The 17,144-nt window shown below is 41.0% G+C and overlaps 1 protein-coding gene across 6 annotated transcripts in view; it reads right to left on the bottom strand.

Annotated features, from left to right (window-relative positions):
- SCIN (scinderin) overlaps window positions 1-17,144 on the bottom strand; it is a 69,107-nt gene that overhangs the window by 15,603 nt on the left and 36,360 nt on the right. For all 6 annotated transcript variants that reach the window (XM_030494495.1, XM_030494514.1, XM_030494506.1 and 3 more), the window contains 2 exons: window positions 14,022-14,171; window positions 208-300 (listed from right to left, as the gene is read on the bottom strand). In XM_030494495.1, coding sequence (XP_030350355.1) covers window positions 208-300; window positions 14,022-14,171 — 243 coding nt within the window. The remainder of the gene's footprint in view (window positions 1-207; window positions 301-14,021; window positions 14,172-17,144) is intronic.

Here is a 17,144-nt window from a genome sequence, read left to right as displayed (position 1 = left end):
ACATAATCAATTTTTTTTCCCCCTGAAATTATCTGGGCTGTCTTGGTTGACATCCTTTGAGAAACTTGTCCATTGGCTGCAAATCAACTAACACAAATGTAGTTCTGTAACTGAAGCCAGAATTCCATATATGAGGGACAAGTGAATGCATGAATACTATAGAGTGTACCTAACTTGAATAAGAAAATAAATAAATAAATGACTTACCATATATAGTTTAGCACTTCTTCTGTTTGTAATGTCGGCCAACTCATCATCATTATCATCACACTCGGGAAGCTCTGGCTTGCTCCCTAAAACCTGTACAAGAGAATAACAAATTCAGTGGAGAGAGAGAGTAGGTGCCATAGTATAAATACCCAAACACTGTAATGGTCGTCTCAGTAATTGATTAATCTGCGTCATCTTTACATGTAATCCAGTCTAAATCCAAACTCATGGGTGATTTGTTCACCAATGCTTTTTTATTACTAGGAACAACTTATGTCATTCCCAATATGTATTCATTTCAGCCAGCTTATCTTAGAGACTGGAGAATGATACAGATCACAGAAGGAAAAAATCTGTATTTAAAAAAGCAATTTATGCTGAAAAAAATGTTAAATTCTGTCCCAAAGAAATGCCTTCCAGAGAAGTTGTCTTTCCTCCTTCTAAGGCAAACTCCCATGCTGCAGCTGAGCCCACACACAGCCACACATATGCCTGGGTGTTATGACAATTGATAATTTTACATTTAGATTACTAAGTGTGTATTGAACAACAGCTAACTGCTGTGCTGGAATTGGATTGTATTATTACCTAAGCATATGGCTGGCTGAGCTGCAGCTCACCAGGGCATCTCACCATTGTACAGATAATTGTCATGGGATGCATCAAAAAGAAAATAAATCCTGCCAGCTGAGACTATAATCAAAGGCTCCCAAAGCTTTTCAGCAAGGTTCCCCAGTAGGATGACTTAAACCAAGAGACAGTTTAAAGACATTGGGTCTTCTGATTCTTATCTACATATACCCTTAGTTTCACACAAATCCCTTGGTAGATATATGCACAGGACCTTGCTCATATAATTCTCCCTACACAGACAGTCAGGCTGCTCTACTGGGTCTTTACACCTCACGACCCAGTGTACTGACAGCCCTACTCTTGGGCTACTCTGAGGTTCAAGACCTAGACTCGCAAACCTGACAAGAATTCAGACCCTGAAATCCATCCTACACACCTGAACACAGCAATGCTCTCCTGGGCACACAAAACAGCCCAGTCACACTTTACCCTAGACATCCAACTATATTGGCAACTTCAAACCATACCTCTCATAAATATACACGTGCACACACAGGTTTGAAACCATATTTTAAAATCATTATTATTAGTATTATCATTTACTGCTGAAATACTGAAGATTATTTAGGTTAGAAATAATCTAAAGAATAATTAGGGGCCCTGAAAGCATACCCATGCCTCAGTTTCTTCATTCTTTGGCCTTAGCATCTTTATTCACAGCTGCTGATTTCCAAACCAGACTCTTCATATCACTTCACCTTACCTGTCATTGACAGACTAAGGTGTCAAACCAACCCCCACTCTCTGTTGCTCCACCACAGAATGATGCTTATCCTCTCCCTACCATTTCTTCTTGCGCGCAGGTTTATCAGAGTCCCGGAGAAAAGCATGAGCAACTCTGGCCTCAGCAAGGTGCACAAGTTCTGCTGTTCTGCAGTGACCACCAGTGTGCACTCTCTAACTTCATGGCATATGTGAGGTTGTTTAACCACTCGAGGCTTAATCTGCTCCCCAGCTGTTTCAGACTAAGACATGCCCACAGCTGGCTATGGCAGAGCCCACCTTGCCTTAGATGGTTATAGTCTAACACCAGCTTACCTCTCAATGAGAGCTTTGGAATGCCAACTTAACGTTGTTTTGTCAAAAGTATTCATTAACTCCACACCTTTAGATCTTGTCTGAAGGTGGAGGGATAAAAGAAATTTAACTTGCATTAATTTTCAAAGCTTTGGTTTTTAAGTTTTGTTAAACCTTTATGTTTGCACTCCTTGGCTACTGCAAGAATATCATAGTGAAAACCAAAAGAACATCAGATCCTCTACAACAAGTCCCCAAGTTCACTCCTATCTTGGGGTAAATGCAATATATCTTATCCTGTCTGCAAAACCATAATCCTCTTTCTTATTCCCATGTGCACAAGCTCTTCTCTATAAGTATCTGCAGCCCCTGGAGAAGTGCAAAATATGGAGCTGTATCTTTTACTGACATGTGAGATTCCACTCAGTTGACCTTAAAAAGAACAGAAGAAATCACAAACAAAAGGTTTCTAATCTGTAGGAATGTGACAAGGTAAATAATTTAAAATAAACCCATCAAAAGAAGAAATTTAGCAAACATTGTCTTCATAACTGGAGAAGCCAGCTCTGCATCATAAAATAGTTGATATTGACTTAATGGGAGCAACAAGTTTAAAGACTTCAGTGAGGCTGAAAATCCAACTAGGAAAACAATACTCAAAGAATATGTCAGGTAAAGGTTAATTAAGAGAGAAAACAAGTTTCGCAGAGTTTAACTTGTGTACACTAGCATTGTGTTTGTGTTTCTTCTTACTATACATAGTCTGGGTTAGGCTTCTGGGTCTGAAACTGAACTATTTGTTGTGGCTGTGATCCCAAATGCCAGATCTGAAAACACAAATCCCCCTCTTTATATGCTAAGAGCAAAAGAAAGAAAAGCAAGACATTTACATAGCTTAAAGCTGTCTTGTGGGCCTGTATTTTATTACTTAATGCTTTTGGATAACAATCAAGATTAGTCGGTCATCATTTACTCCCTAGCAGGCTCTGACATAAGCAAGTATATCCTGCTCCCACAAATTCAAGGTACACATGTAGGCTGTGACAGAGGATAAATCCTTGGTGCAGGTCATTAGATTTCTATTAACCTTCAAAGCAGAGAAGAATATTACAAGGAATGTCTCTCTGAAATAAATACTGCCTCAAATATTTACTTCAGTGGCCTGTAAAAGGAAAAAATCCAGTAGAGAGAGGAAACGATGAACATGATGCAAGCTAGTAACCACCTGGCTGACCCTGAGTACCACAACAGACATACACCCCGAGGCTCATCAGGCAAAGGTGACTTTAGGATTTCGCTGCTGAAGTAACTGAGCAGTTTCATTTCTAATCATTTTGGCTTTGTGGTTCTCCTGCCAGAGCACAACCCCTGCAGGGATATTCTGGTCCAGACACAAACAACTTTTGACATTGGTCAGATTATGAACAGCTGAATATGCTTATTTCACCGGTTACTGTAACCTGGAATTCTTTCCATCAATCTGAGCAAACATTCATAGATTTAGAAAAAATTACACTCCCAACAGGAAAAAAAAATACTCTTTCACTAAACTGCTGCCAGGTAGCTAGCAGAATTTCTGCCTGAAATTGCCTCTCACTAGCAATTCCAGCCACAACAGATGTCATTACATGTTCACCTTGAGCAGAAGACCTCCCGCCTGCCTGAACAGAGATTGAAAATAAGATGGAAACAGCCATTAGGTACTGAGAAGTGGACAAAAATGATGGTTTATACTAACAAATAGTTCCAGCATGCTGTTAATTTTGAGGGGGTTACCATGTAATTTATCAAAAGGACTTTCCAGTATTAAGGTCTAAACCTGATCTGTATGCATTCAGATTGCTATAAAATAGCAAAACACATCAGTTGCTCATGGCACTTTTGACACTTAAATTATGGCCTACATTTTTAGCCAGCTTCTGTTTTCTCAGGAATTTCAAATGCAAATCATAATTTTATTCATACATCTATGCTTAACTTCCTAAAAATAGGGCATAAGGCCTTGGCAGCTTTTCATACAATATTTGCAACTTTGCATATCTGTTTGGGATAATTTGAGTATAAAGCCCTTACTGGTACAACAGCGATATTCTAACATTCATTTTCTGCTCTGTGAAACAGGCCACGGATAACATTTTCATAAAAAAAGGTATCTAGATCAGTCTTGAGAGTGCAAAATCGATGTTTTTCACAGTTTGCCTCCGAGGTAAAACAAGCTACCTTCTGTCCTGCTGGGACTGCACAGCTGGCAATACCTAAGTTAGCTATTTACACTGCGACCAGGTGTGCATGAAATGAGTTGAGGAAACCCCCAGCTTACATTATCTTCAAATGTCTGGCTTTTAGGATGCCTCCAGGATGAACAGTGATCCCACACTAAAGAAACCGTGAGGGTGAATGGCAGTAAATATGCAAACACAGCAGCCTTTTTGTAACCATTACTGCTGCTGAACATTGAGAACTGAGCTGTTCATCGACCTGCCTACCTGCAGCATAATTAAAAATGCAGTAAGTAATCACTACTGTATCTTTTTTGCATTTATACTCATTTTTTAATCTTATCCCTTTGTTACATGCGTCTCTGGTACCACCAGAACTAGAACTGGGACCCAAATCCTGCAGAGACTTGCACATGTGCTTGAGATGCCTGTTTTTTCTGCTTATAGAGACATAAAGTCAGGCACACGCTGAAGTCTTTTTAGCTTTGCAGATCCCAGTTTGAAGGATAAAAAATCTTATGCGCATGACAGTGCATGTTTATGTGTTGGAAAATAATGGAAATCAGTCAGTAACTAATGCCAACGCGGAGCCTTAGGCAAAGAATATTTATCCACTAAAATCCTCAAAACTCCCAGCTTTTCATACCTTAAGTGCCTCCACTTTTGCAGCAGGGCATTTGCAGTGCCATCACACGGGCAGGTCCTGAGGCTTTGGCATGCTGGATCATATCGATATTGGGGTAAAAAGAGAAGTATGGCAAATACTCTGTGAAGCTTGAGCTTGAGGCAGCAGCAGGGGTTGGCAGCCAGCAACCCTGCTAGAAAAGCAGTTCCCAGGTGATGCACAGCCACTGGAAGGAGCAGAAGGCAGCCATGGTAAACAGCATCAGGGAGAACAGAGGGAGCTGCAGCAAGATGTTTCAGCACTTAGTTCATAATATGAGGCACTGAAATGTTTTCCCAGCACACCACCCATGTGTGTGCGTGTGTGTGCAGAAGCTCAGCATTTCCAGTCTCATAGACCCCAATAGATCAGGTATGGCTGGGGTATGACACCCAAACTCTTGTGTCCAAGACAGAGCATATATTTGGACCCTAATGTTTAAGAAAGCAAACCAGAGAGTATTCTGATAGATTTTCTCTAATGTCTCCTGCTGAAGCTTGAAGTAAATTAAATATTTATTAGGACAGAAAAAGAGAGAGAGCAGTAATGTTTCTTTCACCTGGTTGTCTAGGAGATGCATCCTGCTTAGCTCTTTGAAAATAATTTCCTCCTGCTAGTTTAGGTGCCCTCCATTCACTGATTTGTCTTTTAAGATCCCACACCTCCTCCAATTTTGTGTAAAGAAGCCAAAATGTTCAACAAAGGGGCTATGACTTACAGCTCTTAAAAATTTGAAGTTGCCACACTGATTACTGCAGTATTTAAATCCATCTTAATTACTTGCCTCTTATTTTTGCGGGTAAAGCCAGGTAGTATCAAAGTCATAAGCAGGTATGTAAGCAAAAGACCTGGCCCTAATAACCTGCTTTGCAGTAAGTGCAATAATTATACTTACACATTTCTTCAATGTTACACACTCGGTGGTGGTGGAAATACTGAACTGATCCCATAACACATGGAACAGTTTCTTCTATAAAGCTGTTCTTCACCCTTCCCTAGATGTGAGAGAGCTTTTACTCCAGTGTTATACAGCCTGGATAGGGAAGAACAACCTGCATATGCAGACTCCTCTGAAAAAAAAAAACCCTGCAAAGTTTTCCTCCCTGAGCCCTTCCCGCACTGCACAACTTTCACTAAAGACAATTCAAAGGCAACCTTGAACAGAGATCCCTTGAGAATTGCTCTGCACAAGGGCTGGGATGAGGCAGACCTGGTGGAAAAAACCGAAACAACCTTCCAAGGTGTATTTGTCTTGGGGAGATGCAGAATTCCAGAAACAGCACATCTCTGAGCTTTTTATACAGCAAAGAAACTCTGCCCTTACAGTTCTTCTCCATGAAATCCCTCCATTGCTAGAAAGTACATGGAAATAACGGCTCCACGTGGAGATAACTGCTAACAACTCTTTTCTTTGGCCTTGCCTTCTTAATTATGCTCATTTAATAACTGAAAATTATAGTGGGTTTTCATCAATAGATTTCTTGATAGTCTAGCACAGAAAGGAAAAAAGCCATTACAAACTCCATTAATATTCTAACATGTAATTATAAGATTATAATTGACTAATGTGGTAACCCTGCAAGCGCTACAGCTGCTGAAGAAGAAAACATAACAAAGATGAGTGGTTTTCTCACCCACAAGAATGCAAACGAGACATATTATAATTTAATTGCAAGCACTTACAGAAATTCATTATGATTTTAGAAATTCACTGAAATTACCTCCTATAGAAGCATCTTTCTTAATGTAAGAAATTAGGTTTTCAACCACCTATTATTAGAGCTGTTCATAAATGATTTAGTTCATGCCACGCTGTACGGTACACCTGAACATATTCTGAAGTAAAATTTCTAATGCAGGCACTGAAATTCATATTTAGAGACTTAATTAAAAGCCTCATTTTCAGATGTACTTGCCACCTGCAGCTCCTATTCAGTTCCCTGTCATTTAAGTACCTGGCTTCAAAACTGCAGCTTGAAGAACATTGTGGGTAACTCACAACATAGCTGAAGAGTCCTCTGCCATTCTCGGGCAAAAAACCTGCTGATTTTCTACCTGGGCCTGGAGAAAACAGTGAACAAAATGCTCAGCTGGTGCAAAGTAGCTAAGCCTGCTGAAATCCAGGCCATGCATGCTTTGTCTGAGCACAGGTTGTGTAATGGAGTCCTTTCATCAAGAAAAAAGACTGTCCTTAATGAAGGAGATACACTCTGTAATTAGGAAGAAAACAGGACACCTGCGTTTAACAGCTTGAAGCTGGCTCCCTGCAGGGCAAGGTGTTTGTACTTTGTATCCACATTCATAGCCCATCATAAAGTCTAATTAAACAGTGTAATGATAAATAAACCAACACTCCTCAGATCGGACAGATGTTGCTGTGAAAGGCACACAAGCATGTGCAGTATTTTTCTCCCTGGACTATTTTCAGTTCATCCTACAAACTCCTACTGTTCAAAATGGCAAGACCCAAATTGTGTTCTTGCTGACACCTGCATATATCCAAGACCATTCCAGGGAAGAAACGTATGTGTCTTCCTGAGGGGTAAATTTGACCTGTAGTTTCAAAGCAGCCTGAGAAGTTTCATTTGAGTACCTAATGAAACTACAGCTAGCAACTATAGGTAGTAGTTCTGCTGTTTTCTGCCCATTAGCTTTCTTCAGTTTTTGTTTTCTCATGAAAGTGTAGCTAACCTCTCTGTGTGTCTGACTGCATAGCTGAGTCTTTGCACAGGGGACTGGTACATTGTCCTCACCCCTCTCTCAATGCATTCATTTTCCTTTGTATGTAACTGCTCAATACTGCTTCTGCCCTGGGACTGAAATTCATTTCTAGTATGCTTCACAAAATTCCCTGGAAGCTTGTCCATTTTTTCCAACTGCCTCAATTCAGATAATAAAAGATACTACTTTGGCTTACATATCCCCAAAGCCATGGATAAATTGGCCTAATATGACTTCATTAAGGTATTTTTCATATTGGGCATTTTCTTGCTAGTGAACAGGTCAGGCTGGACCATAATAGTTACATGCAATTCATTGCTTATGAACTATTAACATTTGAGTTTATCATGTAGCTGTGTACAAGCTACATGATTAAACAATAGCTCAATCCCTAATAAATGCCTGGAGTTTGTATTCCACTGAAAGAATTTACCCCTCCTCCTCCTGCATCACCCTCACTCTCACTGTTCCTCCAGTCCTCTGTATACAAAACAAACAAGCCTCTCCTTATCATGACTCATAATACAACCAAAAGCAAGGGAATAAGAATACAAATGCCATGAGAGCAGCACTTTTTGCTTTTGCAGGGTTGGGATGGCAGATCCTACTCTTGCTGGCTCAAGGAAAGGAGCAGGTACCAAACCGGTGGTGCACGCACTGCTCGTTGAGCCTTATGCAATGATCCATGTGACAGGACCACGGGACTGCAGGAACCTGCCTAGCTCCTTCAGAGCAGCATGCCCTTTGCGCTGGCAAACCCACTTATGCTAGTTACAAGCCTCAGCAAGCCTTAATTTTTCCCAGCTACCTCACAGTGTTTTGTGCCGCCCTTGGAAATTATCTTTGGTTTGCAGCTAGTAATTTTTAGGGGCTTAGATTTAAGGAGGGAGGAGGTGGTTCTGCTCTGTTGTCCATATGGCCAGACACCTATCCAGCTAATTTAAGGTTTACTGGAGCCTGACACTGTGATGTTTGCATTACTTGAGTCTCTAGAGAAGCAGTCTCTGTAACTTGCATTTGTGATGGGATCTTTTTATTTTCTGTGTTTTTGATATTTATCTACATGACTGAGTTAGGACTGTGTAGTGCTACCAGTCCCTTTCCAGTTACAGAGGTAGAAAGGTGTGACTGGCTGTAATATGATCAAACCATTACCATACCTCTGTGTCTAGTATTTATTCACACTGTAAGCAAAAACAATCACCACTGAACACAATGGCATTCAGGAATTCTCAGGATTAAGTCTCACTTAGGAGTTTTAAAGAAAAAAGAGGGAGGAGAAAGGCTGCATTATTAGAAAGGAGGAAGAGGTGCCCTCTGTTGTTCAATATTTAAACTAGCTGAATATTTACACAAGTATTTTATGAGAAGTGAGTCTGCACTCATCTGTTGTAAGGTCACTAGAATTCTCACAAAACCAGGCACACAACAACTGCAAATGCTGAGCAAATGAAAGTTGTGGCATTTTTTTGTTTAAAGGCAGAAGAGCGATGACAAAGATGTGTACTAACATGATCCTTCATTTTCATGTGGGTTTCATTGTTTCAGGCATGAACATGAAAACCTTTACAAAAATTGAACAAAAGCCAAAAGCCTTAGCAGTAAAAACTGCAGCAATCACATATACTAAGAGCTGTGGTGTTAAGGGAATAGTTTGTAGGTGAATGATGAAGCAGTATTAAGAATCAGGCAGTTTTGACTTCAGAGAAAACAGAACCATCCTGAAAAGCATTAGCTGAACACTTCATGGTTAAGTAGAATGGACAGATGCAGGCTCAATACTTAGTTTAGTTAAAACTCAGTCTATCCTCCTTTTTCATTGGCTTTTATACCCTGCAGACACACTGTCAAACTGAGATACTTGAAATGTATCACAGGGAGATAAGTCTGTGTAGTCAGAACAGTACTGTCAAACTAAAAATCTTTTAGGGTGTCTAGTATTTCAAATTACACAAATATAGTACAACAACTATACTAAGACTTTATCTTCCTCTCCTACTTCATCTCTAGGGGTATCATACCAGATCAAGGTGTTGGTGCGCTACACATGGAGGATTGGGTGCTTTGCATCTTTCTCTTAGGTGATGAGCTGAATTTCTGCATTTCCTGCGTTACCGCAAGCAGCTTCAGCTTGCTGATCAACTACTAAACTTCACAGAGACATCTCCAATTCCTTGTTTCTCCAGTTTGCCATTACGCTGAAAACAGAAGCACAGCTTACGCACTCACTAGCCAAACAGTGCACAATAACTTCACTGAAAGGAAACAGGGTACCTCAGTCCATCACTCATCCCACTCACTATTTCCCATAACACTAAATAATGAGACCATGGGAAACTGTTTTTAAAATTAAGCTTCCCCAGTTTTGTTCTCTTTTCAGAATTAGAGCAGAGATCCCAGATACAGTTAGAAAACTGTCCATGCTGACCATGACTACCTGTTACTGTGGCTGCTCTCTCAAGACCTTGGTGATTTCAGTGATCTCTTGGGTATCCAAATGCAGTGCTGTGACATCTCTGCTTACTGCTGCAAGCAGTCAGAAGGACAAGCAACAGGGCCCACAATGGACCCTAGAGAATTTGGGGTCAGTTTTGAAACTATGTATTTAGTGTTCCTTTTGGTTAAAGTTAAAAAAAGAAGTATAGCTAGCTTTAACCCTAATGTGGTCACTCTAGAGCAACCAAATTGACTCGAGCGTTGCTAAGACCTATTTTTGGATTGGTTCCATGCAGGTGAAAAATTTCCTGTAACACAATTTGAACATTCAGGCCTAAGATCCAGCAGAATAAGTAACTCTATTCAGCTGTTTACAAGCGAAAATAAGGGCAGAATCGGCATCTGGTGAATTTTAACACGGGCAGCTGCGACTGTGGAGGTCAGTCACAGTTACTGAGCAGCAACAGCAGCAATTTGTCCAAGGTGGTCTGTTACTTTCTAAATTTATAAGGCAGCAATCCTATACAGCACTGCCAGTCAGTACCTCACCTGAAGTACAAACACTGAGGTGAAACCAGCCAGATCAAATACCTCTGATGTGCCTGCACAGAAAGTTTCTGCCTCCTCTTTGCAGTCAAAGAGTTCTAGCAATTCCTGCAGCATCTTATGAGACCTTCTGTGCACCCATTGCACAGGACAGTCACTGCGTTCTCAAGTGGCCCCTGGTCACTACAGCAGATGAAAAACAGGCTTGCTGCTGTCAAAACTACTCATGTGCCCAGCTTCTAGATGCTCTTCTTTCCCAGGGAGAGCAAGCTGTGTCTTGCTGGCCTGCCACATCAATTGATCCAGCCCTACAGCATGCTCCAGACAGCTCTCTCCCATGAGCAAATTGCTCAAGCAGCGCCAGCCTGTTCCCAGTTCTTGCTAAAAATGGTAGTTGAAAGTAGGCAACTGCCCTTGTCAGACTAGCTCACCTCACCCGCAACTCCCCAGCTCCCAACAGGAAAGTGTCTGGCTGGGATGTAGCTTGGCCATAGCTACCTCTGCTAAGCCTATAGGAGGACAGAAGGCTGGCAGGGTTTGTTGAATCAGCCTGTGCCTGGCCTCTGTGGGCGTAGGCACAGCAGTCTTGCTTTGCTGGCTGGGAGTCAGGACTCTGTGCTTACAGAGCAGGGCTAAGATCGCTATCGGCTGTTTACTTTGGTACTCATGGTGGGTACGTCAGCCCCTGCCTGGTGAACACTTCTCTGGCAGCACTGCACAAGCTGGTTTAGCCACTGGTATGGAAGCAGATTTCTAGCTCACAGGAGGGGAAATCATTCCTGATATTTATCTGAGAGAATTTCAGGAAATCTCACTCTGATTTCAATGGCACACTAGATGACAAAATAAATATTTAAAGTATATAATTATTTTCCCTAGTAAATAAAAATCAACCTTTTTCTAAGAAAGCTGGAGATGGCAAAACCCCATCTTTCCTGATGCAGAGCAGTCAGCCTGGGTAAGTCCTATAGCAAGTTAGAGACAATTTTGTGAGAGCAAGGAGAAATCAAAATGAAGAGCACCAGGAACTAGATACTGCTTTAACACAAATAGGAATTAGTAGGTTTTATACGTTTGTGAGGTTAACTACCCTCCTGGTGTATTAGCAGCACATTTCAGAGCCTGGAGTGGGACAGCCACAGCTAAGCTGCAGACCCTGTTATGTGAGCAGTGCTTCCTAAATCACAGCTACCTAGCATGATGCAAGCTAGAGGGTAAGCCCCAGCTGATGATAAACTCACCCAAATCAGGCTCATTACAGTGGTGGCAATGATAGCCATGAACGTACTTGTATTGAACTACACGTTTTTCTTCCCTTTATATTCACAATCCAAAAAGGAAAAGCAGAAACTTCTTCATACACTACTGTGCAAGTGAAAAAAGGATTTATAAAAAATATTTAATATAAATAGAAATAAAATAAATATATAGAAAATTATAAAAAATATTCATTATTGGAGTGAGACCAGAGGAGGCCATGAAGATGATCAGAAGGCTGGATCACCTCTCCCATGAAAACAGGCTGCTCAGCAAGAAGAGAAGGCTCCGGGGAGACCTTAGAGCAGCTTCCAGTGCTAAAGGGAGCCTATGAGAAATCTGAAGAGGGACTTCTTTGAGGACATGTAGTGACAGGACAAGAGGGAATGACTTTAAACTGACAGAGGGTAGATTTAGATTAAATATAAGGAAGAAGTTCTTCACTATGAAGGTGGTGAGACACTGGCACAGGTTGTCCAGAGAAGTTGTGGCTGCCCCATCCCTTGCAGTGTTCAAGGCCAGGTTGGACGGGGCTTGAAGCAACCTGCTCTAGTGGAAGGTGTCCCTGCCCATGGCAGGGGGTTGGAACTAGATGATCTTTAAGGTTCCTTTCTGTCCATTCTGTCACTCCATTCCCTAATTAAAAAACAAAAAACAAAAAACAAAAAGCACTACAGGATCAGAATGCCACCTTGTTGTTTTTCCTGCTCTTAAGCATCTGTCAAGGGATTGCTACGAAACAACACTTGCACGCTGCTGAAATAGCCTGGCAAACAGATCCAGGGGTGGGGCCGGCACATCCCTGCTGCTCATAGCCTGCCAGGGGGAGGAGGCAGCCAGCCATCCCTGCGGCTACCCTCGTCCTTGGTGCAGCCGCGCACAAGTTCGACTTTGCATCTGTACCTCAGTCAATAAGAGGTGCAAAGTGCAGCCTTTCTGATAAACGCTCCCATCTCTCACTTATGTGAGCTTATCAGAAACACCATGCAGAGCCTCGAGCACAAACCACGGGACTGGCTTGGCAGTAGGAGGCTGCTGCCAGGGGACGGTGCCAGCAGGTTCCCACGGTGCCACCCAGCCGCGGCCCAGAGAGGGCTGCAACGCAAAACCGTGATTCAAATAAGGAGCAGGAGGTTGGGCTCTAATTGTCAACCTGTGCTCTCTGTATAAAAGTTATAGGTGTAAGGCATGTGTCACATCAGAGCCCATGTGAGAAGTCTGTACAAGGAACTTAAAGCCAGAAAGGGGATTGTTTGCTTGGGTTTTTTTTTTAACCCTTCAAAAATCTCTGGTGTGCTGGGTGCCACCTCCCCTACTGTGAGCACAGCCACATGTGTATTTACACCCACAGCGAAAAAAGCCTTTGCAAGCAGATAGACAGATCAGCCAAAGGGGTGGTGACGACAGCAAGCATGGCCACGGGTGGTGGCGACTCAGCACCTGGTATGTTTTATGCTTAGGCAATAACTATTTATACTGCATGTGACAAAACTGAATGCAAGCACCACTGAAACTAATGGCATACCTGCATGCACCATTAGCATTACTTCCTGAAGTTAAAGTACAAGACAATATTCCAACTGTACATTTTCCATTTTATTGAAGACTGCTTTATGATCCTGTTTCCCTCTTCCTTCTTTTTGGAGAATGAATGGAAAAGGCTTAATTTATCACACAAATGAAAAGTGACAATGAATGTTTTAATTAGTATGTTGCCTGCAACAACTCATCAATGCTTATTTTTTTTCAAGATTTGAAAACTCCGTAAGTTCGGTATTTTTTTTTTCTACTCTAAGTAAATGGTTAAACATTTTAAATACAAAAGGAAGGGGCTCACTAGAGGCTAGGTGCATGAGAGTTTGTCATAGAAATGGTTAGGCAAAGCAGTGTGCTTAGCTTCATGCATCTCCATGCAATTTGCTACATTTTTTTTGCTTCCTAGACATACTAATTCTGTATCTTCCCTCTTGCTTGGTGCTGCCCCACCTCCATGCTGCTCTTTCTCCATCCAGAGCAGCGAGTGTGATTCAGGTGTGAGCTCTGCTGTTAATTCAGACACTTTACAGCTAATTCAGAAAAGGCAAACATTTATTTCCTGAAAAAGTGTTCTCAGATGATTACCTCAGACTCTGCTGACCAATGAACTTAACAGTGCTCGGATAAGGAGGGAAAAGAAGCATAAACTGGCCTCCCATAACCTAAATCTGACTTCTTGGAATCCTTGAACTTGAGGCTTGAGACCAACCCTATTTAGTTCCTGAGGTATAAAACCATTTTATTCACAGCTAAGTTAGTAACTGGTATGCATATCACAATACCTCTATGAGCTGGTCTGGTTCACTCCCTTCTTCCACGGTGATTAATTTAGACCTTCCATTTCGTTCATTGTCCCGAATGCCAATAGCAACTTGAGTAGCCTTCAGCCGCTCGTATTTATTGCATGATGAGCCACACCACTGATAGATTTCCTATAATAATTAAAAGCACACACATATTAGCAATAAGATTCAATGCTGAGCAAAATTATGAAATTAATATTTTATTAATAATTATGTGACTGGATCTAAGCCACAAGAACATCAGTGAAGCTACAGTGAACCTGAAACTCCTAAATTTGCTACTGCGAATTGTTTTTATTTTATATCTGGCAGTTTCTCATCTATGCACTCAGCAGTGCTGGTTCTTGTCTATGGCAAGAAACAAAGTAATTTCAAAATCTCAAGGAAATCCTGATTGCATATGCTACTCAAAAGTAATGTTAGATCTTTCAATCCAGTTTTTATTTTGGTGACTTTTTGTTGTAGAATGATGTTTGTTGCACACTCTGCTGCATCAAACCACATCAAATGGATGACATCAGTGTTTTCAATAAGAAGTTTTCTTCACCAAAGATTTTTCCTCAGTGTACAGCTGATTTAATGCTCATAAAATTTCATTAACCTCAGAGTAACGCCAGCCCTTCCAACTGTTGTTATCACAAACGTCTTTATAAATTACTTCTAAATATTTACAGATCAGGAATACCCAGTTTTTCTGGTCAGTTCCTCCCCAGTAGATGATGGACCCCTTCCTGCCTCGGGAACTGACTAAAATAAAGACAAGAGACATCTGCAGGAGATGTGTTCAGGAAATGCTACAAGCAGGTACAAATAAGCTGCTGACCCAGGGGCAGTCCACCCCTGTGTTGTTGCCACCTTTACAAGGAGCTCCTCAGGCACTGCAGAAGCTGCTCATCACGTTGATAAGCGAGTACAGTGGTGGCTGAATGGGTAGCAAACAGGTATGCCCTGCATGTGACTGGGAAAGTGCAATTCAACCAGAATAAGGCATGTTCCCAAGGCATCTCTCAGGAAGGAGAGCTGCCAGAACCAGCCTAAGACAGGTCACCAATCCAGTCACACCACATACCAAGGACCCTCAGTTTTGGCAAGTCCCATTATTCATCCTGAATACAAAGCATTTCAGAATAAAGAATTCAGAGTTTAGTATTGATGAAAATTACTAAAAAAAAAGCAGAACATAAGCCACAGAGCTGCTAGAGGCTGAGCTGGAAGGAGCCAGTCAAAGGGAATTAATCAGCTTGGCTGGTTGCTTTTCCCCCCAACTCCCTTCTCTTGTAAGAAAGTGATTTGATTCTATCAACTAGCCCAAATAGTACAGAAATAAAGGTACCCTACAATTTTCAACTTTAAACAAGATTTAACTGGTTTGTGTTCACCTACAAAGCAAATAACAAGGATTTAAACAGGACCCTCACTGAATAAGTTACTGGGGTCTTATTTTTACAATCTATATACAACTGTATAAAACTTAGATTTTGGATGAAAACCTGTTTCATTCAAAAAAAGCTTTTAAAGCCATTTCTGCTGACCACTATTATTTAACAGTACTTGAAATAGTAGCTTGAGACAAGTGATAGATGAAGCACAGCTTCTCAGTACTGGCAGATGCAGACTTTTAGAAGACAGATAACATCGATGCCATCTGCATGCAAAACAGTGCTAGTGACTTCTGATACATGCTTTTTGCCATCTGGGACACAAAAAACAACAAACAAACAAACCTCAGTGATCTCACAGCCAAGTTCGCTTCCCTTTGGAAGCATCCTTCAAATATGAAGTTTCAAGCTTATGTTGGGATTATACAGATTCCCAGAACTGGATGCCTTGCAACTTGCAGATGTTACACAACAAAAGCTGTGAGGTTTTCAGCTTGCCTTTAGCAGCAGGACTGTAGGCTTAAGACAAGGGGAAAAAAAAAATAAAATAAAAAAATCTGCTTCCAAGTTCTGGTTTAAATGCTGTCAGCTTACTAGATATCCAGAATCTGGAGACATACTTGGCTTCAGGTCTGACTTTTATCTTAAATCTGACTTTCAACATTTCCACAGGAAAAGAAAATATCAGTGCATATTTGGGGAAACAGATTTTTTTCTAAATAACTAATGAAAGACTGCCTTGAGTCTGTAGAAAGTAAAAAGTTTCAGTTTGAACAGAGTTTTTAATATATATATTATAACTATGCACTGCTTCAGACATCTCCCAAATTTTAGGAGACTTTCCAAAACACAGACTCCTTTAATTTCTGAGAATTTCAGCACTCAAACTTACTCATTCTCATCTTGGCTTACTTCCTATTAATTGAGCTTATTTGAAACTACATGAGAAAACAGGAATCACTAAAGTTATAGCAGCAATAATTAGGCATTCTTTAGTTCCCTATCTAGAAGCAATAAGGAAGAGGAAGAGGACATATATATAGAATTAGCTGAAGAGATTATACAGCTATTGCCTTAGTGTGTATGCTGCAATTCATGGAGATTACTCATTCGGAAGGGTTAAAAGTTCAGTTTCCAGTTGTACGTGTCTGTCTTTTGGTAACTGGCCATGCAACTTCAAACAAGTATTCTCATCTGCAAAATGAACGGTATTTACTGTACTGGCCACAAGGATATTGTAAGAACTCAATAGTCACTGCAAATTACAAAGACCTTTACTTCTCAGACAATAAAGTTACATTTTCTTTTCTTAGCATGTCTTAGCATTAGCTGTCCCACTGCACAACTACCCACTAGCTACCCTGCATTCACAGGGTAGTCTGCCTTCAGCCAGCAAGTGACTAAACTAGGCTCTCCTACAGTCCACTGGCTCTAGACTTCAAATAAAAACCTACAGTAATGGATTTCAGGTCTTTTGATTTGCAGACTTCATTATTTTCCTTATGGAGCCCACATTCCTTAACTACAGAAACATTCCCCCAAACAATGTGGTCTAAATACTTTTGTCCTAAACTAAAATAAATAAATATGAAATTTTGTAAGCTGTAACTCTGAGAAACCTTGTGTGGTAGGGTTTTCTCCTGCTGCATAAAAAAGTTGCATCAACGAGCAGTGCCTGAAAACATCCTTGATCTGAAGTTCACATGGATAAACCATATCATCC

Source organism: Strigops habroptila, chromosome 1, assembly GCF_004027225.2.
Source record: "Strigops habroptila isolate Jane chromosome 1, bStrHab1.2.pri, whole genome shotgun sequence".
Lineage (NCBI taxonomy): Eukaryota > Metazoa > Chordata > Aves > Psittaciformes > Psittacidae > Strigops > Strigops habroptila.
Note: the sequence above shows the minus strand (reverse complement) of the source record. Positions and strands in the feature narration are given on the sequence as shown.